The following is a 21,544-nucleotide window of genomic DNA, read 5'->3' on the forward strand; positions in this document are numbered from 1 at the left end:
TCCTGTCCCTGTGTCCCTAGGCCTGGCTTGCCCTTCGTGTTTGCCTGACGGGCACCTAACCTTGAAAGGACCTTGCGGACAAGGGTGTCTGAGGGCTGTGACTGGCTTCCTGTGACGAGGTGGAGGACGTGACAGGAAGTGGGGGAGGGGAGCGGGGGGTGGCTGGGCAAGCTCAGCTTGTCAGGAACCAGCATGCTGGACATGGTCTGACCCGTAAGGGACGGTCCCCAAGGGCACCCAGACCTGGGCGGCATGAGATGCCCTGGACCGTCCTTGTGCCAGAGACGTGGGGAGCCCTCAGAGTGTGGCGTGTGTCAGCTGTGCCACACAGTGAACATACAAATGAACATCACTAGTTAGAGGTCACGCTGCTCAACAAGACAGGAATCCATGGGTCCCGTCGGTATAAATAAATGACTAAGTAAATAAAGAGGGAGAAAGGCGTGCATTTCCTTCCGTCCTCTAACAGAATGTCAGCTAGTAAGTGTAGAAGAAATGATGGACACAGTGTTACCACTTGGAAACTGCGAGTGATTCAGACAAGAATCAGCACGGGATGTGCAGCGGGGCAGGGCAGGAATGAGACACAGACGAGGCAGGAGGGCGTCCTGAGGGAGGAAACCCCGGAGGTGCCCCAGGGCTGAGACAAAGGACATCGATACCGCGCAGAAACTTTGTTCTTAGACCGGTTTGCCCCGCTTTCTGGAAAAAGCACTGAATCACGGTGAATCATGACTGCACCTGCGTAGAAGACGCTACAGGACCCCTGCTTCATTGTAACAGCGTTATAATAAAGTACCATCCTGGGACCCCCTGCCCCGGTGGGCAACCTGGGAGACCACATGCCCAGTAGCTGAAAAGTAATAGAACTACATGTGTGCGTGCAATAAAAGCTGCCAGAACTAGCCAGAAAACATCTGCCCTATAAGAACCAAATCCCTTCAGCCCGACTTAGTCTCTGCTCAGAGTTGGCTGCACCCATGTTCTGTGCAGTGACTATTGCTCAATAAATCTGCACTCTTTCTGCTACAAACTCTGTGTGTTCAGTTCAATTCTTTGTCTGCAATCACCAGGAACCTGGCCACCTGTGCCCACCTGTGCCATACAGTCTCAAAGCACCTCCGCACAAAGGGCGCATAAATTTAGAAAGGAAAAGCGGTCACTTTCCAGGGAAAAGCCCTGTCAGAGGCGGCCTCAGCCCAGTGATCCAGGCTGACTTCTCCAGGGACAGACACCAGACCCCTTCTGTGTCCCAGTGACATGGGCAGGACACAGTGCATGTCCGGGCTGCAAATCCGAAAACACAGCCTCTCCAGCGGATGGGGACAGTGCATCACACGCCGAGGCCTGTCTGTCGGGTGTCTGTGCACCTAGAACCACCCAGAACCGCCCAGAGCCGCCCAGGCCAGGGCAGCCTGAGCTGTCCCAGAGAAAAGGGGGTGAGAGGCGTCTCAACATGGGTCCTGAGGTGGCTCTTGGGTCAGATTTTTGCCCCTGCAGCAAAGGCCATTACCGGGACCATTAGCAAAATGTTAATAAGGTAGATAGGTTAGATAATAAATAGCACTGTCTCAAATTTCTGATTCTGATGACTGTATGAAAAAGTGTAAGAAAACACCCTTGTTTTCAGGACATCCACACCAAGGTGTTTAAGGGTAAAGAGTCAACTGCCTCTCAAATGGCTCAGAAGAAAGTTTACATACACAGTAGTTCGAGAAATGATACAGGCCAGGTAGACAGACACAGATGATAGATGAACAGATAGATGAATGGGTTGGTATATAATGATAAACACAGGAATAGATAGATGACAGATAATGATGGAGAGACAAAGGGACGGACAGTTGGATAGGAGCCCAGCAGTGAAGGCCACTGGGTGTGACCAAGTCTTCCCTGACCCCTAAGCCCCACCCTCCTCACACCCCGAAGTGTGCTCCCACCTCACTGCCCACCTGGACCTTGGTGTGCCCATGGTTTCCCTCACACACCTACCACCTGGGCACCGCCCACGGGTCATGTATTGTCTAGAACTCCCCAGGCCTGGAGGTGGGCCCCCTACCAGGACCCCAGTAGCTGCCTGTCCCCAGCACCAAGCTCTAGGTCGGACTCACTGATGCTGGCTCTGGATGGGCCCCCTTCACCAGTGAGACCGTCTGGGGCTCTCATCCAGTCATGGGGTCCACATTGGGGCTGGGGGGCTCCCAGAAACCCTGACCCGTGCGTGGTATGCTCACCCGTGTGGCTGGGCACAGCAGCTGTGGCCTCTGGCCCTGTGAGCTGCCCTCTGTCACTCCCAACTCCAAACCCAGCCCTTAGTCCCAAGGCCTCTGCGCTCACCTCCTGCCAGGTGGGGTGTCTGGGACCAGATCAAAGCCATCAGAGGAGGACAGGTACAGGGGACACAGGCCTGGCCCACCCAGGCTGGGGCATTCAGGGACTCCCACAGCTGGAGGCCGAGGGGGCAGTGGGGTGGGGCTGCCATGGGTGGGGGCTGCTAGGTGGATGAGGAAACTCGACAGCCACAGGAGGCCCTGGGGCCCTGAGACCTACCACCTCTTCTCCAAGGCAACGGGAGGCAGGGTGCTGGGGCAGTGTGGGGCCCCCCCAGGCCCCAGGGACGGGTCTCACCCCACCCCCCTGCAGGCCTCACTGCCTCTCAGCTCCTTTCCTCATCCAGTCACTCCTGCCTGCAGGTTGCCAGGCTTGGGGCACAGCTGGGGGTGCTGCCGGAGCCAGAGCAACCACATGCTCCTGCAGGGAGGGAGGGACCAGGCCCAGCCGGGGGGCCAGCGCAGCCGGCTGCGGGGCTGGACAGTCAGGGCTGGACCTCAGACCCCAGGCTCCCCTGAGTGCAGGTGGGGTCCCTGCACTGTAGCCACTGAAACACAGGCCCTGCGCACAGGTGGCTCTGGCCCCAGGCAGACTGCGCAGGGAGCCCCCTCTCTCGCCTGCGTGAACCAAGGTGCCCAGGGCCCAGCTCACATCCCTGCCCCTTTAATCAGGAGGGGTCCGTCCGGAGGGAAGGAAAAGGTCGGCGGACCGAGCATGCTCAGGAGAAACAGGAGGTCAAGTGGATGTGGATGTGAATCTTTACTTAGAGAAAAGCGACAGAGCTAGGGACTCCGGGCGGCGGGCAGCATCGGGGGCCTGGGGACAGGGCACGACCACAAGGCGGGACACCATCGGGAGACGCGGGACAGCGTTGGCGGGGAGGTCACAGGTGCCGCGGTCTGGGTGCTGTGGGGACGCGAGGCGTGAGACCTGCGGAGGGTGCTGCCCCCTGTTCACTTGAAGCACCCCCTCCCGCCCCGGGTCCCAGGGGCCACATGGGGAGACAGCACCCCCAGGTAAGGCTGGTGGGCGGGGTGGGCACCCGGGGGGTGGGCGGTGGTTGGGCAGGAAGGAGGATCCCTGGTTCTGAGTGGTGCCCTTGCCAGAGTCCCGGTCCAGGGCTCACCTGCGGGGCGGTGGCGCGGAGCCCGTCACTGCGGGGCAGGGACGGGGGGCGGCACGCTCCCTTCCGCCTTCACTGCGGGCTCCTTCTCTCCGCCTGCCAAGGGCTTCCCGGGGAGCTCGGTGGCCGTCGTTGTGGCCGCCGGTGGGGCCACGGGCGCCTCCTTGGCGCGGCGGCTGGGCCTCCAGGGCGCGGGCAGCTCGGAGCCCTGCTTGCCGCTTGGCGGGTAGGCGCCCATGGCCGCCAGGATGCGGCGGTGGCGCTCCGGGTCCAGCTCCGAGTAGTACATCTCCAGGGTCAGCGGGGTGCACATCCTGTGCTGCGGGGGGGAGGGCCAGAGGGGCTGGGCCAGGCGCGCGGCGGGGAGCGCCCCTCAGTGCCACCGCTAGGACACGGGAGTCGCGTTTGTGTGCCACACGAGGGACGCCTCACCTGGCCTTCCCGTGCCTTCTGCTCCAAGCAGTTAAGTGATACTGCACACTGTGGCCCTAATACATTTGTGTCTGCCCTGATTTCAAGCCACCAGAAGTCGGCCTCCAATTCAGAAGTGGGGGCTCCATGGAGTCAACCCCTATCAGAACCAGGGTGGTTGCCCCATCTCAGAGGAGAAGGGGAGGGGGCTTCAGAGAACCCGCGGGAACCCCAGAGAGTGGGGGCCTGAACAGCAGATGGGGAGCCCCCGGGGAAATACAGCAAGGCCTCCTAGCCTCTTGGGGGGAACTCGCATCTCAGAAATGCTGGGGTCAGCGTGGAAGGAGCCGAGTTCACTGCTGACGAAGTAGAGGGTTTAGAAAATACACTAAACAATGATTAACACCCTCATTAAAATGAGAAAAAGGAGAAGGGGAAAATATTTGCCGACCACGGAGAAAACGTTCACGTCACTTCACATCGAGGCCCCGCAGAGGTTAGGTTAGCGAGGAGGAGGGAACCTCCATCCAGAGCAGGTGCTGAGCCCGGAAGGGCCGGCCAGCCCCTCACCTCTTACCTTAGGTTTTACTTCTAGATGACAGGATGATAGAATCTCTTGCTATGACACCTTTTCTTTTACTCTTTCAAAAGGCGAACTGAGTGTGTTCTGGGACCGTAACGGGAGCACAGGGAGCTTTGGGGATCAGGCCCCCCTGGAGCGCAACACACTCTGGGCTCACCGAGGCACCGTCCCTGCCCCGCACTCCGCCTGAGGGTCCCCACCCCACCCCGGCGCCAAGCGAGCTGGCCTTACCCGCAACAGGAAGCCGTCTGGGCAGGCGAGCTGATCGTACCAGATGGCCTTGTACATGATCAGGACACAGCCCAGGAGCGCCATGGCGAAGGCGATCATTCGTGCTGCAGGCATCTGTGGGGAGTGGTGGCAGAGAGCGGAACCCAGTGTGGGGGGCACCGAACCCAGCCTGGGCTCCTGGGGCAGCCCTCAGAGCGGGGTTCACAGAGCTGAGTCCCCGACCCCGCTGGCCTGGGGGCAGGGGCACTTCCCTCTCAGAAATAATAGGGGACCAGATTTTACTACTGAAAAATGAAAGGCTTTAGAAGCAGTTCAGGAAAAATGAGAAAACTCATCATTAGGCAAGTGAAGAGCTAAAAGAGGGCGGGAGAAGTGCTTGCCAGCGTGCAGGGCAGGAAAAGGGACCTGGCATGGTGTGCGGCACACCGGCGAGTCCCAGTGGCTGCCACCCCCTGCCCACCAGCCACAGGTCAGCCTGGTGCTGCCCAGCTTAAGTCCCTCAGCAGCCCCTCCCCTGAGCACCCGTCCCCAGGCCCCTAGTCCCCACCCCGCCCCGCCTCTGAGTGGTGCGCTTCCTTGTCCAGCTCCTCTGACAGCAGGAGCCTGAGCGTGGGGGCCCAGCCCTGTGCTGCCTCAGCACCTTGACCCTGGTCTGATGCCCCATGACCGACCCCGGGCAGCACTGGATGGGGAGGGTTCAGTTACCCCACGCCGTTCCTCCGGGTTGTTGCCAGCCAGCTTCTGGGCCTCCGGGTCCGGGAACTTCTTCAGCTGGCCCGCGGAGGCCAGCTCATAATCCGTCTGTGTCTTGATGACCACCTGTGCAAAGAGATGGCCCAGAAGGACCCTGAGTTGGGAGGGCTGGGAAGGGCGGGGGCTGGGGCTCAGCAGCCGGGAGCGGGGTGGGTGCTGACTGCTGCCAGGACTGTCTAGCGGCCGTACTCCAGGGGCTACGAGCTGAGGCCAAGGGAAGGTGTACACTGCAGTCTGCTGGGTCCATGGCAGCCCCGAGGCCAGGCCACAGATGGAGCCCATCCGTCTGCAGATGGCCTTCCGCTCTGATGGTGCCCACTCTCCCCACCAGCAGCTTCCCCTACCATAGCCCCACAGCTCAACCCCTTCTTCCAGGAAGTCGGCTCTGACTTCTCTTCTGGCTCCCAGGGTCCGGAGGGCCCTTCCACAGGGGCATAGGCAGGTGTGGTCCTGAGTCCTGTGTGCTCCCTAGCAGCAAGGACTAGGCCTTCCCATGGTGCCCACTGAGAACTGGGTCCAGAACTGTCGTAGCTGCAGCAGAAGCCCAGATTGCTGGAGAACTTCCCTCGGCCAGTGCTTGGGGGTCAGTGGCCTGTCCTCACGGCCCCCAGCCAATAGCTGTCGGACATGGGTACAGATGGCCACCCACTCGCCCCCAGCTAGGGCAAGTCTGATGCCACTCTTGCTCCTGAGCTTACTCAGGACCAGGTGGGGCTGCACTGAGCTCTGCTTCTCAGGATTCCTGCTGAAAGCTCCCTTCCACCATCACGTGTCCCAGGACCCTGACTCAGGCTTGACCCAAGACACAAGTGTGCCCAGCAGGGGAGGGTGGGAGTTTTGCTTGCTGAGCCCCCGCTGGGTAGCACCATGTGCTGGGTGCTGTCTTCCAGATACTGTGCAACTTCTCAGTCACCTGTGGCCAGGTCACCCGTTTACAGATGAGGAAAATCGGCTCTGGGTGATGAGGGAGCAGATTGCACGCAGTCCTGGGGTTTCCACCCAGATGGCCCTTCCTCTGTCTGATCTCCTGCACCTCACTCCACACCTCTTTGTCCCCAGGGAGGGCTGAGAAGGACCCCTCACTGGCCCAGGCCCCTCACCTGGTCAGAGAACGGTGGCTGGAGCTGGCTGACATCCAGGGGGCTGATCAGAGGGACACTGTCCATGGTCATCCCGTCCTGGGCCCTGGAGTCTTTGCCCAGCTTCCCAGAGAAGCTCCAGCCCAGCTTCACCATGGCGAATGGCGCTCCTTGTCCTGTCCAGAAGCAGACATAGGGTCATTGCCCACTGGCCCCTTGCAGATGTTCATGCCAGCTGGCTCTGGACAGAGAGGGTCCAGAGAGGGCTGGCTCCAAGGTGCCCCACACCAGGGCTGGGATGGGCCATGAGTGGTCAGGCCAAACTCCCTAGGACAACCCAGGCTTCTAGTCCCTTCCAGCTCCCTGGCTCCCTGTGGGTCCCACAGCCATGCAGAGGGTGGCACTTTGGGCCAGTGACTGCCTGGACACACAACAGCGAGAGCATCTTCCACTGGCCAACCTGCTAGAGGACATTCTAAGGGCAGTGATTCTGGTCAACAGAAAACAACCCCCGATAGAAGCCTGAGGGTGGGGTGGCCAGACTTAGTAAATAAAAACACAGGACAGCCTGTTAAATCTGAATCTCGGACAGAAAGGGTGCTTCTTCTTCTCTTTAGTATAAGTTCATCCCATGCAACTTGCAAGATAGGACATACTGACTCTAAAAAGTTATTTGTTGTCTAGTTGAAAGTCAAATCTAACTGGGTGTCCTGTGTTTTATCTGGTCACCCTCCTGGGAATGTAAGAAGGAACAAGAGTCACAGAAGAGGATGCCGGTGAGTCAACCCAGCAACCCAGTGCTAGCTGGACAGAATGTAGAAGCAATGGTGTACAGGCTAGGTACCCCAACAGAAGCTGAGAGTCAGGGGGGCAGGTGGGGATGGTGGAGGGGCCGGCACAGCCTGGAGGAGGGTGAAGGCCCCCTTGCCACTGGTGAGGTCATAAGGATTTCACCTCTCAGTGAAACACAGCAAGTGATTTCCTGGCTGAAATAGTAGAAAAGCAAAATCTACTCAGTCAATCAAAAGAAAAGAAAGGTCCTGTGTCCACCAAGAACTTGACTCAGTTGCAAAAGCCTTCCAACAAAGAATTCCAGGCCCAGACAGCCTCACCACTGAAATCTACCAATCATGTTAAGGAGGAAATAATGCAAATTCCATACAAAACTCTTCCCAAGAGAATGAAGGAACAGCTCATGAGGCCAACATAACTTGGATCTCAGAACCTGACTAAGATGTGTGGGAGGGCGTGGTAGCGGCCTGGAACCCAGCAAGAGGTAGATAACATATCCAAAAAGGTGGACTATGTTCTGGAAATGAGATTTAGTTTAGTATCTGGAAAGCAATTAGTATTTTTCACCAAATGAACAGAATAAAAAAGAAATCATCTCATCGATTTCAGTAGTATGTACTTGAAAAAGTACTTGATAAGGTTCAACATTTGTTTACTAATTTTGTTTGTGTTTTTTAGAGAGAGGGGAAAGGAGGGAGAAAGAGAGGGAGAGAAACATCCTGGCCCACAACCCAGGCACGTGCCCTGACTGGGAATCAAACCAGTGACCTTTTGGTCCACAGGCTGGTGCTTAATCCATGGAGCCATACCAACCAGGACTGTTTACTCTTTTAAAATCTATTAGCACAGAAGGCAATCAAGGTCATCCACAGGAATCTCTGCTCTGACCCTTACCGAATGGGAATGGTGAAAGTTTTGCCTTTAAGATCAGGATGGAGGCAAAAGGGCCCTATACTCTGAGTTCTGCTGACGGTAGTGCTGGAGGTCCCAGCCACTGAGCTGCGGGGCAGGGAGAAGAAAGAAGAGGCGAGGCCAGGACAAGAGGAGGTCATACACACATTATTCACAGAGAAAGCGTCTCCTGTGTGCAGAAAACCCGAGAGAATCTACAGGTAAATTATGAAGACTGAAGTCAGTTCAGCAAGTCGATGGATGCATGGTATTCAGAAATCTGTATTTTTATATATCAGTGACAAAAAAACTAGAAAAAACACTTTGGGGGAAATTTTATTTAAACAGTATCTGAAGGAGCAAGTGCTCAGGAATAGGTCTAATAAGAGATGAGATGGCCTTCCATCTAGAAAACCACGAAAAACTCCGTCGAAAGGTGATGACTGAGACCACATGAGACCTGAATTCCTTAAATAAATGGGGGAAAGAAGCAGTCATGGATTTTGGAAGGTTTCATGTTTTAAAATACCAACTTCCCTTAAAATGTATCTGTAGAATCAATAAACCCCAATCAAAATTCCATGAGGATTTCTTGGTGTGAACCTGATGAGCCCTGTAATTTTATATGAAGTCAGAGGAACAAGAACACACCTGACATCTTGAGGACAGGGGTTTCATGTCAGGCACCCAGCTCATTCCACAGCAGTGGAATCACGCCGTGTGGCACTGATGTGGTAGACAAAGACCCAGGTGACCCCCTACACACACGGATCATGGATCCATGACAGAGATGTGACTGCAAAGCAAGAGGATGGCCACCTTTAGATAAACACACGTCTGTGTGGGAAACGAGCCCAATCCCTACCTCACGCAGCACGCAGAAGCCTGTTCTCGGTATGTCAGCCTCAGTTGGAAAAGCATCTGGAAGATAATACCAAATATTTTCCCGGTCTCATGGAGGGAACAAGCTCTTCAATATGGTAATAAAGCACTAACCATACAGGAAATATGATAAAAGGATTGCATTAACATTATGAACTTCTGCTCATCAAAATGTAGCCTCTAAAGAGTGGGAACAGAAAACAAGGTGTTTGCAACCTGAAAACGATGAAGGGCTTGTTGTGGATTTAATAAGCTCTGTCTGCATCCTGACCCCTGGCACCTGCGAATGTGGCCTTATCAGAAATAAGGTCTTTACAGATTCGACCAAGTTAAGATGAGGTCACACTGGACCGCGGCAGGCCCTGGTCCAGCGACTGGTGTCCTTATGAGAGGGGGGAAATTTGGACACAGACACACAGGGAGGAGGCCATGTGAAGACGGAGGCAGAAATGGAGTGATGCAGCCTGCAGCCAAGGGACCCTGGGGCCAGCAGAGGCTGGAAGAGGCAGGAAGGAGTCTCTCCAGGAGCCTCAAAGGGCGTGCAGATCTGCTGACGCCTTGATTTCCGACTTTCGCCTGCAGATCCCTGAAGGAATCAATGTCTGTTGTTTCAAGCCTTCCAGTTGTGGTCATTTGCTACTCTGGCCCAAGGAAGCCAATGGCCTCTGAACCTGGGCCCTCCTTTGTCCCTGTCTGCACCGCCTGCAAAGACTGCTGTGCCTCTCAATCCCCAAATTCCTGATCTAGGGTGGCCTCACTACCCACAAATGCTGTCCCTGTAACAGCCTCACCAGCACCTGTACCCACCAGGCTCTCGGGTGGCCTCTTTCTCGCGCCCCATTGGGTTCCAGGTGTGGGCAGGCCTGGTGGGAGCAGAGCAGGGCTGCCCATGAGAGAGGCAGAGTGCTGCAGGCGCGGGGCAGGGAGTCCAGGGCTGTGCAGGGCATGTGGGGCGGGGCGGGGGCGGAGAGGGACATTGTAGAGAGGGGCCACCTCCATCCTGCTCCGGGAGGAAAGTTCTCCTAGGGCCCTGAGTCCGGACCCTGAGTGCCCGATCCCGGACTCCGGCTGGGGGTGGGCGGGGCCTGGCCAGGGCTACGCCTAGGAGGGCACGGGCCCCGGAGCCCCTGGCCCAGACTGGTCGGCATTCTCCACGTGGGCCGGGGCCATGCAGCCGAAGTCTGTGCTCGGCGAGGCAGAGGTGGAAACGGAGAAGAACATACAGAGAGATCAGGCCATCCAGTGTGAGGAAGGAATGAGAGCTCCTGCCTAGAGGGAGCCAGGGATGAAGGACCGACGGGAATCTGCAGGGGAAGGTGGGGGCAGCAAATGGCCAGAGACTGAGGGAAGGTTGGGGGGGCTCCAGCCCCCTTCCCCTGGGTGGCCGTCACGGAGCGGACGCCCCATGGCTCAAACACCCTGCCTGCGTCATGATTTGGCCATGCCCGCTGGAAGGCCGAGGGTCACCCCCCATCCCCATAAGGATCTCCACTTCTGCAGTCGGTCGGTCCCTTTTGAGCCAAACCTAAGGTCCAACTCCTCTGACGCAGCATGACGTCCCTATTACTTCGTGGTGGGTTTCCATGGCAACGGAGATGAGCCAGCGATGACTCCTCTTCGTAAAGAAAAGTAGCTATTTGGGGCCCTCTGGGTCCCTCCGAGTCCGGTTCCAGACCCCTTGCCCCAGGCAGAATGCTGCATGTGGGGACACACCCCTCCCCAACATGTCTTTCCTTTGCTGAGTCACGGGACCCACCGGGAAGGCTGACTGAGCTCATTGACGTGACAGACACAGAACTCCATAGGATGGAGGAGGGGGCCGTCCCTACTCCGCCCACAGGCCCCCCTCTCCCTCCGGAGAGCCACCGCGCTGTAGTTGTGTCTTCTCCAGCGGTTCGCCTGCTCCCCACCGCTGTAGGGTCCTGGGGCGGGGCAGGCCTCTTCTCCGAGGCTTGGGGAGGTGGCACAGGATGAGCGGCAAGTCAGTGCTAATGGATGGATGGAGGGACTCGGACCCTTAGGTGAAAGCCCACGAAGCTCCGCTGCAGGTCACGTTACTAACTCGCTTTCGCACCGCCCCCCCCCCCCGCCCCCCGCAGTCGGGATGCTGCGTCAGGAGCGGTGCGCGCCAGCGCGCCTCGGGCGTGCATGTGACTGCGGAGCGTAGGGGGCCTGCTAGCTTTGCTGGAACCCAGCAGAACCCCCCGCCCCCACCCAGGTGCCCCCCGCCCCTCGCCCTACAGGTCCGGCATGCGTTTGGCTCCTACTTCAAGGGCAGGGAGACTGCAGGCTGGCAGCCCAGTCCTCAGAGACCCAAAAGAGGGGGGCGGGGAGCGGAGGCCCAGGGCTCCAAACGGCTTCGGCTTCCCACGCACCAGCCACCTGTGGCCCCGCATCCAGCGCCTGCGTGCGGCAGGTGGTTCTGAAAATGCCCCTCCCTGCCCCTGGCCGTCTCCGGCCTGCCACGCAGCACCCCACCCCCACGCCCCCAACGTTTCTCGGTGCTGTGGTACTTCTGACGCCCCTTCCCCCTCACCCTCCTCTCTCCACAGAGCCGGGGTCCTGGAACCGGCGCCCCCTCCCCATCTCGGGATGCCCAGCTCCCACTGACTCTCCCAGACCTGCAGGGGAGGAGCCGGCTCTCGGGGAGGGGGCTGCAGCCACCGCGGGGGCGACGTCCAGCAGCCCTAACCCACCCGAGCGTCCCCACTCTGCTGAGGATGGGGGTGCATGCGAGGCTGGACAGCGCGGCCCTTCTGGGAGGTCCAGACGGCAGCTCGCCCCGCGGGGGTCACTGCGCAGCTCGGGTCAGCGGAGACCCTGAGGGAGGCCCCCGGCTCGGCCTGCCCGCCATCGGGTCAGCCTCAGCGCCCCCCATACACTCTGCCACCCCTGCACACCCCCCGCCCCCCTTCGCGCCACGGGGAGAAGTGTGGCGATGGCTCACGGGTGGCTCCGACGGGCTGCGGCGGCAGGATGCGGTCTCAGGACTGGGATGCGGTTCCAGACGCTTCGCAGCCGCAGCTGGGGCGGGGCGGGGGAGGGGCTGAGCCCCAGACCGAGGCTACTGTTGCTGGGGAGACGCAGGCTGGGGGAGGGGAGCCCGGCGCCGGCCCCCCACCGGAGCTGCACCCGGGCCCCGCAGCCTTACACCCCCTCCGCCGCGCAGGCGCACACGCCTCACTGCAGGGGACGGACGCCGTGGCCGCGGAGCCCTGGCCGCGCCTCAGCCTGGGCACATCTCGGCTCTCAGGCGTGGCCTGGGCACTCAGACTTGCCCCCTGCCTCCTTTGGTCAACTCGGATGAGGTACAGCTGGGTTTGGCCCCCACCACTCAGAGGAGGGTCTCCTCCTCACGTTGCCATGTCTGAAGCTCCTGGGCTGTCAGCTTTCCCTGGGCAAGTCTGTCATCCTTGGCCACTGTCGGGCCCCAGTGCCAGCTCAGTGTGCACAGAGAGGGCGCTCAGCAGGTGTTTGGTGTCAGGGCAGCCGTGACCCCCCACCCCCACCACACCCAGCTGGAGGACATCAATGGCAGCAGCTCTCAGGGCTCCCCTTTTGCTGTTGAAGAATATCCCGTGTGCACTGTGCCCCTTTTTAGCCACCCAGCCACCCACCTGCACAGGCCCGTGGGCTGTCAGTGTTGCTGTGGATGCTCAGTCCTGAGGGGACCCAGCCTTTCCCTTCTCTGGGGTGAGGGCCTAGGAGTGGAGTTGCCAGGAGGGGTGGGGGTGGGGGTCACATTTTACTTCTGAAGTAAACTTTTTTCCAAGGTGGCTGTACCATGGCCCGTTCCCACCAGCAATGTGTGAAGCTAGTTTCTCCATGCCCTTGTCAGCACTAACTTTTTATTCTGATAGTCACCTCTATGAGGCTGCAAGTCCCACCAGCTGCCCGGCCCCCAGGAGGGGAGAGGGGATGGAGATTGGATCCGTCACTATGGCCAAGGGTTTTATCCATCTTGCCCAGGTAACACAGCCTCCATGGAACCCCCAAGAAGATGGGGTTCAGAGTGTTTCCAGGCTGGTGAGCATGCAGAACTTTGGGGGGGAGTGATGGTCCCAGAGATGACGTGGAAGCCCCGCCCCTTCCCCAGACCGGGTCCTGTGTGTCTCTTCCACCTGGCTGCTCCCGAGTTACATCCTGTTGTAGTAAACTGGTGATCTAGTGAGGAAAACGTTCTGGGTTCTGTGATCTGCTCTAGCAAATCGATCAAACCTAAGGGGGGCATGTTGGAGCCTCCAATTTATAGCAGGTTGGTCAGAAACACAGGTGACAACCTGGACTTGTGACTGGAGTCTGCAGTGGGGCTGGGGTCAGTCCTGTGGGGCTGCACCCTGAACCTGTGGGGTCTGACACCACGGCCAGGTAGACGGTGTCAGAACTGCATTGAATGTCAAGATACCTTGGAAGTGTGGTGGTTGGAGAATCACTGATGGTGTGGGGACCCCCTCAACATTGTTATTGGTGACCAGATTCATTGATGGCCCTGGTGCCAATCCAAAATGGGCAAGAAACTGAGTATTCGTGTCACCAAAGAAAATAGATGGAAGGCAAAAAAAGTGCATGAGAAGACCCTCAACATCAGTCACCTCCAGGAATGAAATCAGAAGGGGAATCACCATCGCCAATGCCCACCCGCCAGCACAGCCGACAGGAAAGACCAGCACCCACAGCTGACAGGACCAGGGTACTGCATGGCTCTCCAGTGCAGATGACATCCAAACATTTAATTGTACCCTGGAAACGTGTGTGGCTTATCATGTGTCAATGAAATGGCAATGGAGCCGCTTAGAGGCCCTTGCGTGGTTGGCAGTGGCCGGGGGTCTGAGGTTAAGCCCTGGAGGTGGTGGCCCAGAGCAGCATCCCTTCCCCAGCCTGAGCCCTGGATCTCCACCCGTGGCCTTGCCAGCCCCCGGGCTCTCTGAGACATCGGGCACCAGCCCCCCACACGGGAGCCGCCCCCAGGCCCTGATGGACAGACAGACCCCCAAGCCCCAGTCACCCCTGCTCCCATGCGCACATGGCTGAGAGGAGATCTGTAGGAAGAGAACCTCAGGGGAGACGCCGGAGTCAGGGCTGCAGCTTGTGGGGATTTCTTCCACCTGGAGACCCAGTCTGAGTGGCTCACAGGCAGCCCACCCCCACGCGCATTTCCCAGGACAGCTCGGGCTCCTGCGTATGCAGTAGGTACTCAGCCACCAGGCTGAGGGGACACAGGCACGGGGCCCAGGGTCACCCTCCCAGAGCCTCCAGACCAGTCCCTGCCACTCGCCCTCCTGCCTTTGCAGCTGCTTTGGTCCCCTCTTTAAGGGCCACTTCGGTGTCTGCAGCCCAAGGGATTGATGCGGAAGCCCCCACTCCACACAGGGCCACCTGGGCAGCCGCTGCGCCACCTTCAGGCCTCCCTGCTGAGTCACCAGGGCCCCCTGCCCAGGCTCCAGGTGCTTGGGTTGAAGCCCCATGAGGGTGTCTACCTGTGTGAGGTCTTGTCTCACACCCAGGACTCCCCAGCTCAGGAGGTTCAAACCTGTAGGGAGGTGGCGGCCTCACTTCCCACCTGGGCTGTACCCGGGGAGCCCGCAGCCTCCCTGCGCTCGGCACAGACAGGACTTCATGAGCGAGAGAGATGCTGCTCTTTAAAACTCTGGGCCGACACGCTGACCGGTCATGACATTTTTCCATTGTTTTTCAGATCAGGAGAAGCCCAGCCCATCAGCAGCCCCCCAGGACCTGTGGCCCGAGCCCTGGGTTGGTGAAGTCTGGGTGCTGCCGGGCCGTCCTGATGCCTCACCAGCCTAGAACAGGTCTTCGGGGGCCAGAACCCCCTTCCTGAGGATGAGGTTTCCGTAAAGCGCTGTCTCCCTGTGTAAGGAGCTGAGGTGAGCACGGGCCAGGCCAGGGTGCCAGTCCCCGCTCCACACCACCAGCTGGACAGCCCAGGTCCTCCATTCCCTGGCGGACATGTCTCAGTGGGGCAGGGGCTGAGAGGAGTGGGGGGGAGCTCTGGGATGGGGAAGGGGAGGGAAGCCACATAGCCCCGCCCCAGTTGGACCCAGCCAGGCCATCAGGACCCCTCAGGACCCAGTGGACAGAGGCAGAACTCACCCAGTTGCTACAACAGCAAAAGCCTTCTTGGCCTCCTGATAAAAGCAAGACCTCTCCATCTTCACCAGGGGCCTCTGGAAGGCAAACCAGTGACGCTGAGGGGACATGCCCAGGGACCCTCATGGGCCCCGCCTCTCTGGTTCTCCAGGCCGGGGTCCCAAGGATGCCTGGCCTACCTGCAAGGACTAGGGACCTGGGGACCTGTGGTGCGTGAGGTGCCTGCTGCACTTGGTGGCCGCCTGCCTGGGGCCCCAGAGTCCCTCTGATCTGCCCCAGGGGTGGGACAGGGGAGCCACTGTCCAGGATGGGAGCTCCAGGCATCCTCTCCTCGGGCAGGCCCTGCCCAAGATCTGCCTGTCCACGGCTCCCAGGAGGACAGGCTCGTCCCCTCGCCAGGTGGCTTGGGGTTGACACACAGAATCAGGCCAGGCCCCTGACAAGATGTGAGCCTGGGGTACCCACGTGGACAGCATGGGGCAGGTGAGGCCCCCAAGCAGACGGGCCAGGACCCTGGGAGGTGGGAGGAGGGGGCAGGGGGTGGCCCTTCCACTGCAGGTGAATAGGCCCTCACACGCCCGCGGGCAGAGTTTGGGGCCAGTCTTTCCTTCCTCCCAGGCTTCCAAGGAGGTGCAAAGGGTCCCCACCCTGTGCTTGGTGGGGACCACAGGCTCACCAAGCAGCCCGCGTCCAGGAGGAGGGACTGGTAGCTCCGCCACACGGGCGTCTGGAGGCCCCGCTCTGAGTCGCTGGGCTCCAGCTCCATGACAGTAGCCTGTGGACAGAGGGGTCAGCTCGCAGCCTACCCGCCCAGCAGCTCGGTGCCCCCAGGCCCCCTGACGGCTAGGGCTCCTCTGATCATGGTGAGAGCCCTTTGGGCACACGCGCCCCCCCTCCCAGGTGGGCCCGCTGAGGTCTGGGAAAAGGGCCTCACCGGGCTCTCCACATAGGTGTCCAGTGGCAGCAGTTTCAGCACAGCCCTCAGGAGCTGCAGGATGCCCAGGCCTGCGGGCAGGGTGCTGGTCTCAGACTCCCGCCCGGCGGGTGCGCCCGGTGGCCCACAGTGCCACATGGCGGCCGCGCCTGGACACACCTTTCACACGGGGCCTCCTGAAAGCTGCAGGGACAGACTTGGGCCCAGGACAGAGGGGCCACAGGCAACTGCTGCCCACCTGGTGACACTCATGGAGGTCACAGTGGTGTCTCCTCACCCCTGGCTGCTGCACCTGTCAGTGGGCCAGCCCTGCCCATCACTGTCACCCTGCAAACACCTGTCCACCAGGAGGGGCACCGGCCACCTCCTTGAGCCCAGAGGCCCGGAGTTGCCACCTATATATAGACTGTGACAAGGCCACAGACAAGGGTCTGGGAAGAGGCATCTCTTGCCCAAGGTGCCCCCAAGCCTGTCCCCCTTGGCCGCCAGGCCCCTGGTCTCCCATAAAGTAGGTTTCTGGTTGTTAAAGTAACACACGCTCATTATACACACCTGGGAAACGCAGACGCTGACGCACAGGAAAGAGGGGCTGTAACCTCCCCCCACGAAGGAAACCCTCTTACCAGCTAAGTGCATTTTCTGCCGCCCTTTCCTCTGCCTTTCTACAGGACTAGACTCTTCTGCACGTTAGACTCTGGACCCTAACTGCTTGTTCTTCACCAACGACCACAGTGTATGTGTGACTTTTGGTCCCTGCACTGTGACTTCCTCAAACACTCTTTATCTCCCAGCACTCTGGCTTTCCCCACGGCCCCCCTGGTCCCACTCTCCTGGAGAGGAGAGCACCTGGGGTCACCTGATCCAGGGCCTAACTGGGGTCTAACGCTGGTTCAGCTCCCTGAGTAGGGGTGGTGGCCAAGGCCATGGGCAGACCTCGGGCAGGCCTCGTACCACTGGCCTATTCTCCGGGGGGGGCTGGGTTTACCCCAAATTTCACATCTCTGTGCCCCAGTGGCCTGAACTCCGCAGAGAGAGTTGTGTTTCTGCCTCATAGCATCTCAAGGGGGGGGGGGAGGGCAGGGGAGGGCCAGGCATGGCCAGGGCCTGGCAGCAGCCCATGCATGGGGTGCGGATGGGGCCCTCACCCCGTTGCTCTCAGTCTGGCTGGGACCTGGGTCAAGGCCCCTCCCAGCCTCACCTCCCACCCACCCCTCAGGGTCAGAAGGTCCCTGAGGTGTGGACACCTGCAGCCCACGAGGCAGATTTTTAAGGTTGAGTATCTGACCTGACCTGGGGAAGAAGGGGCATGCGGCTCAGTCAGCCAAAAAGGCGCCTGAGCTCTGCTTCCCCACTTTCCTGAAGTCGCCCAGTGGTGTCTGACATGGAGCAGGAGGCCCAGGTCACCTCTGGGGGCTGCAGGGAGCACACGGGTCACTGGTGGGTGCTTGGGGAATGGGTGGAGGTGGGGGCAGAGCTGTAGTACTTGGGGAACAGAGCCAGGGCCCCTGCCCACCCTCCACAACGTCCCTGCCCCCGGCAGGAGGGCCCTTGTTCACCGTCCGCGCGGATCTCCTCGGGACCACACTTGCAGATGGAGGAGGTGGGGAAGTTCACGTCTGCAAGAACTGAACAGGCAGCTGTGTTAGACATCCCGGGGTGTTGCATGGGTCACAGATGGACAAGTTAGACCACACCCGCTGCCCTCCACCCGACAGGAAACGGGGGAGCGGTGGGAACTGCAGGTGTTACCAGGATGAGGGCGGAGCAAGGGACTTGCATCCTCGACCCTGAATCCCGCCCACGGCTCCAGGAAAAGAAACAATCCCAGACACTGGCGGAAGTGACCCCTCTGGGCCCATCTGGGAGGGATCTGGAGTATGGGCAGCACAGAGGGCCTATGGCCAGAGAAGGGACCTTGGCCGTCGGGCACCCCCACTCCCCCACACTCGGGCTGGGGGAGGGCCCTGAGCTGCGCCAACACACCCCAGCCCAGGCAGAGGGCCACCGGCCGCGAGACTGCCTGGGGCGGAACTGCAGGGCCTCAGAAAGGAGGTGGAGTCCTACTCTGAGGAGGGACGGAGCAGCCAAAGCAATACCCCCAGCTCAGGACCCGGCTGTTCGGAGCATGGGTAGTTGTGGCCCCCTGGCCCCGGGGACAGTATGGGCCAGGAGCCCCGCCACACCCATGCACGCCTCCCCCGACCTTTGCCCTGAGCGTGGGGATTCGCGAGGGTCTGTCCCCCGTCCCCCGCAGGCTCACCAATCATGTCTCCGTGCCCCATTCGCGCCAGGGCGTAAAGCAGCTCTGGGGACAACAGCGCGGGGATGCCTTTCAGCACCACCATGCTCAGGGCAGGAAGGGACTGCACCGGAGGGTGGGGCGGGGCCTGCGGGCAGGGCGGGCGACGGTGTGGTGCGGGAGGTGGGGCGAAATCCGGTCCAGCCCTGAAGGCACCTCTCAAGGCCTTTGTGCTTCGCTAGGTTCCACACCCGGACACCCACGTGTGTTTCTGGTCGGGGTCCCCACCCCCACCCCCAGCCCGCTCCGTCCCTTGTGTCCTGGGGTGGGGAGACCAGGTGATGGACTTACTCTTCGGGCTTGTCCTGGAGGGGACCTGGGGGCTGGGAGCACCTGGATGGGGCTCTCCCCAGCATCAACCACCAGGCAAGTGAGTGGTGGGTCAGGAGCTACCACCGAGACGCACTGCGGTCTGGCTGGATTCCTGACCCACACAGACTGTCGGAAAGAATAACCACTGTGTTAAACCCCTACATTTCGGGATCATTTGTTATGCAGCATAGCTGACCTATGCAGGTGGCTCCTGAACCCTGCAGACCCTGCCCTCGGCCTCCAGCCCTGTGTCTGCTCTCTCTCTCAGCCTCCTACGCCTGCCGAGGCCGGGGCAGACCCCAAGGCAGGTGTCCCCAAGTGCGCTGTCCTGGTCACACTGTTGCTTAAGAGCTGGCCACCAAACTCACTGCCCAGACTGCAGACAGGCGCTTGCTCAGCCCCAGCCTGCCGAGCTCTGGCTGCTCGAACGTCACTTTGCAGGGCTGCCCTGCTCACCTGGCAGGACACAGCCCAGGCCACCTCCTTTCGGAGCTCACCATCGTCCACTTTGTTTGCAGACAGGCACGGGGCTGTGTGCCAGTGCCGTGGCCATGGCCCGTGGCCCTGTGGAGATGTGACATGCTCAGAGGCCTGGCAGCTCCTGGAAAAGTCCTGCATGTGCAAGACAACAAAGCCACATTGGGAAACCTGAAGAAAACGGAGACATCTCCACATTTTACAGCTTGGTCTTGGGAGCCTCAGCTGGTTGGCGGAGCCAGGTTGGAAACCCAGCCTGGCATCCAGCATGCCCTGAACACAGCCCTGGCCCTGCTGTGCTGGGCAGAGTGGAGTCGGGAACTGCCTGGGGAGGCTGGTCAGCAGGGCCAGCGCCCGGCTCCCTGAAGCCGCCGAATCCACGCAGGTTGAGAGTTGCACCTGAGCAGTTTCTACTCGAAGGTGTAAGTAGAGAGACTTAGAATTAACATTCCCCGAAGCTTTACCTCCTCAGTACAAACATGGGAAGGGAAAGCCGATTTTATCTGGATGAGAAGGAAAGGTTTCAGCTTCAGTAACAAATCAAACCCCCAACACATACGGGGCCAGCGGCCAGTTAAGGGTAGTCTGTGGTCTCCGGACAGTCCCGCTCGGGGTTTGTGAGCAAGGGCGTGAGTCGAAGCAAAGCATGTGGCCACACACTACAGTCCCGAGAGCCAGAGGTCCCAAAACTCGCCCAAGCCCTGGGGCCAGCATGAAGCCTGAGAGGAGGTCCCATTCCACCAGGCCTTGGGGGTGGGCTCCTGTCCCTGCTAATGCTGGAACCCAGATGCTCTGTGGTCACAGACTCTGAGGCACCCAGATTTCATGCCGGGTTCAGTGTGAACCATTCCTGGCTTCTGGCTGAGCACAACCAGAGCCCGCGCAGCTCTGAGAATCTGCTGCTCAAAATCAAAGGATGGAGCCCGATGCCCGTTGCACATGAAAAGTAAAGCAATAAACGGTTTTCTCCATTTTGGGGCCTCCGCCCTGGATACTCAAACCTAGGAGAGCTGACCCCCGGTCACACGTTCAGCTTCAATAAGTGAACACGTCCACAACGACTGCCGTGCAGAAGGCTGGGCCTCTGGGCTCCCCACCCTGCAGGGATGGCCCAGTCCTCGCACCCGCTTCTGCAACAAGCACGCGTCAGCGAAGATCCTGACGCCTGTCTGAAAAGAATGCCTGTCCTCAGCGGCCCCATCAGGACTGTCTGCTCTCAGCACTGGGGAGCGGGCTGATCACTGTCAGACACCACTGCCTCCTCCTCAAACGGCTCTTTCTTGAAGTTTGATCTGGAGTTCATACCACAACACAGGACAACAGACCAGACCTGGTGGAGACCGAAGAGCTAATACCAGTGAGGAAGACAGTTTGCACTGCAAGTCAAACTCGTTTTGGCCGGTGCCCCTCTTTGCTGTGTAAATATAAACAAAACACCAGGGCACGTGATCTAAGGTGTTCAGACAGCTGAAGCTTTGGGGTCATTTCAATTCTTTCTCAAACGCATGTGGGTTTCTCCTTGGTGTTCAACTCAGGTCCTGGGTGGGGAGGTACATGCTCCTGGCCTCATCCACAGAAGTGACCTTAGCCATGTGCCACTCACTGGACTACCTGCCCACATCTAGCTGCAGGAAAGTTAGAGGAAATACTCCTAACAGGTGCTCTTGGGCTTCACTGAGCTGGGGGGACTGTAGGCTACCAGGGAGGAGGCCTCTAAGGCTCAGCTCCCAGGACAGGACAGGTGCGTGTCTTACAGTGGAGTCCTTGCTTTCACAGAGGTCTGCCCTGGCTTTGTTAAGTGGCTCCCACTGTTTCCCTGACAGGTGGGGCCATCTCCACAGAGCAACTTTGATGGGGTAAGACTAGGGTACATCTGGCCAGCAGGGTCCCCCACCTTGGGGGGGAGGGGTCTGAGGATGTTCTGAGGCTTGGGGGCTCTGACTGCAGGCAGTAACTGTCCCCTTTACCCATAGACCCTCCCTGGAGGTAGGAGGACATGGGATTTGTCCCAGCAGGCCCCACCACCTGCATAACTCCCCATGGAAGGTCACTTGAAAGCCTGGCCTAAGATGGAAGGTCCAGAGCCATGAGTCGCACTGTGATGTGAGTCAATTACACAGATGTCCAGTGGGGGCAGGATTGGCTTCCTACGAGGGTCAGTCACCCAGTGTCCCATGCAATGCGGCTGGTCTTCCGAGTCTGAAGTCACCAGGGGGTCCTTGGTGTGTCAACTCTGTCTCTGACAGCCACCAAGGACATTTCTGTTTGGGCACCTCCTACACCACAGCTTCCTGGGTCTCTGTCTGGCTCCGCGCCAGGCTGGGAATGGGATGCAGATGCA

General features: G+C 59.5%; 2 protein-coding genes across 5 annotated transcripts; both read right to left on the bottom strand.

Moving 5' to 3' along the window:
- Positions 1-3,071: 3,071 nt before the first annotated feature.
- Positions 3,072-12,215, bottom strand: CALY (calcyon neuron specific vesicular protein). Of its 3 annotated transcripts, XM_090278820.1 has the most exons (7): positions 12,024-12,215; positions 9,060-9,115; positions 6,533-6,687; positions 5,385-5,498; positions 4,680-4,793; positions 3,458-3,773; positions 3,072-3,237 (listed from the first exon to the last, which is right to left on the bottom strand). In XM_090278820.1, exons 3-6 carry the CDS (start codon positions 6,665-6,667, stop codon positions 3,483-3,485), a joined length of 654 nt encoding a protein of 217 aa, XP_090134946.1. In that variant the 5' UTR covers positions 6,668-6,687; positions 9,060-9,115; positions 12,024-12,215; the 3' UTR covers positions 3,072-3,237; positions 3,458-3,482. The 3 variants fall into 3 exon arrangements, with proteins under 3 accessions (XP_090134946.1, XP_090134944.1, XP_090134943.1); XM_090278818.1 differs by lacking the exon at positions 9,060-9,115 and having other exon boundaries at positions 3,072-3,261; positions 12,024-12,214; XM_090278817.1 differs by lacking the exon at positions 9,060-9,115 and having other exon boundaries at positions 12,024-12,212.
- A 2,480-nt stretch (positions 12,216-14,695) lies between these two features.
- Positions 14,696-18,498, bottom strand: FUOM (fucose mutarotase). 2 transcript variants are annotated; one of them, XM_090278821.1, is made up of 7 exons: positions 18,376-18,498; positions 17,672-17,740; positions 17,406-17,528; positions 16,116-16,186; positions 15,858-15,956; positions 15,185-15,258; positions 14,696-14,941 (listed from the first exon to the last, which is right to left on the bottom strand). In XM_090278821.1, exons 1-7 carry the CDS (start codon positions 18,458-18,460, stop codon positions 14,875-14,877), a joined length of 588 nt encoding a protein of 195 aa, XP_090134947.1. In that variant the 5' UTR covers positions 18,461-18,498; the 3' UTR covers positions 14,696-14,874. The 2 variants fall into 2 exon arrangements, with proteins under 2 accessions (XP_090134947.1, XP_090134948.1); XM_090278822.1 differs by lacking the exon at positions 17,406-17,528 and having other exon boundaries at positions 18,376-18,497.
- Between the last annotated feature and the right edge of the window lie 3,046 nt (positions 18,499-21,544).

Source organism: Furipterus horrens, unplaced genomic scaffold (assembly GCF_987537825.1).
Source record: "Furipterus horrens unplaced genomic scaffold, mFurHor1.1.pri manual_scaffold_5, whole genome shotgun sequence".
NCBI lineage: Eukaryota > Metazoa > Chordata > Mammalia > Chiroptera > Furipteridae > Furipterus > Furipterus horrens.

What these genes read in the sequence shown, in the direction of transcription:
- CALY (XM_090278820.1), bottom strand. Translation starts at nt 6,667, where the DNA reads ATGGTGAAGCTGGGCTGGAGCTTCTCTGGGAAGCTGGGCAAAGACTCC. An exon ending in AGCCACCGTTCTCTGACCAG is followed by an intron (nt 5,499 to 6,532) that starts GTGAGGGGCCTG and finishes CTCTTTGCACAG; the next exon opens with GTGGTCATCAAGACACAGAC. An exon ending in ACCCGGAGGAACGGCGTGGG is followed by an intron (nt 4,794 to 5,384) that starts GTAACTGAACCC and finishes CACTCCCCACAG; the next exon opens with ATGCCTGCAGCACGAATGAT.
- FUOM (XM_090278821.1), bottom strand. Translation starts at nt 18,460, where the DNA reads ATGGTGGTGCTGAAAGGCATCCCCGCGCTGTTGTCCCCAGAGCTGCTT. An exon ending in CGAGGAGATCCGCGCGGACG is followed by an intron (nt 17,529 to 17,671) that starts GTGAACAAGGGC and finishes TGCTCCCTGCAG; the next exon opens with CCCCCAGAGGTGACCTGGGC. An exon ending in TCCTGGACGCGGGCTGCTTG is followed by an intron (nt 15,259 to 15,857) that starts GTGAGCCTGTGG and finishes TTTGCCTTCCAG; the next exon opens with AGGCCCCTGGTGAAGATGGA.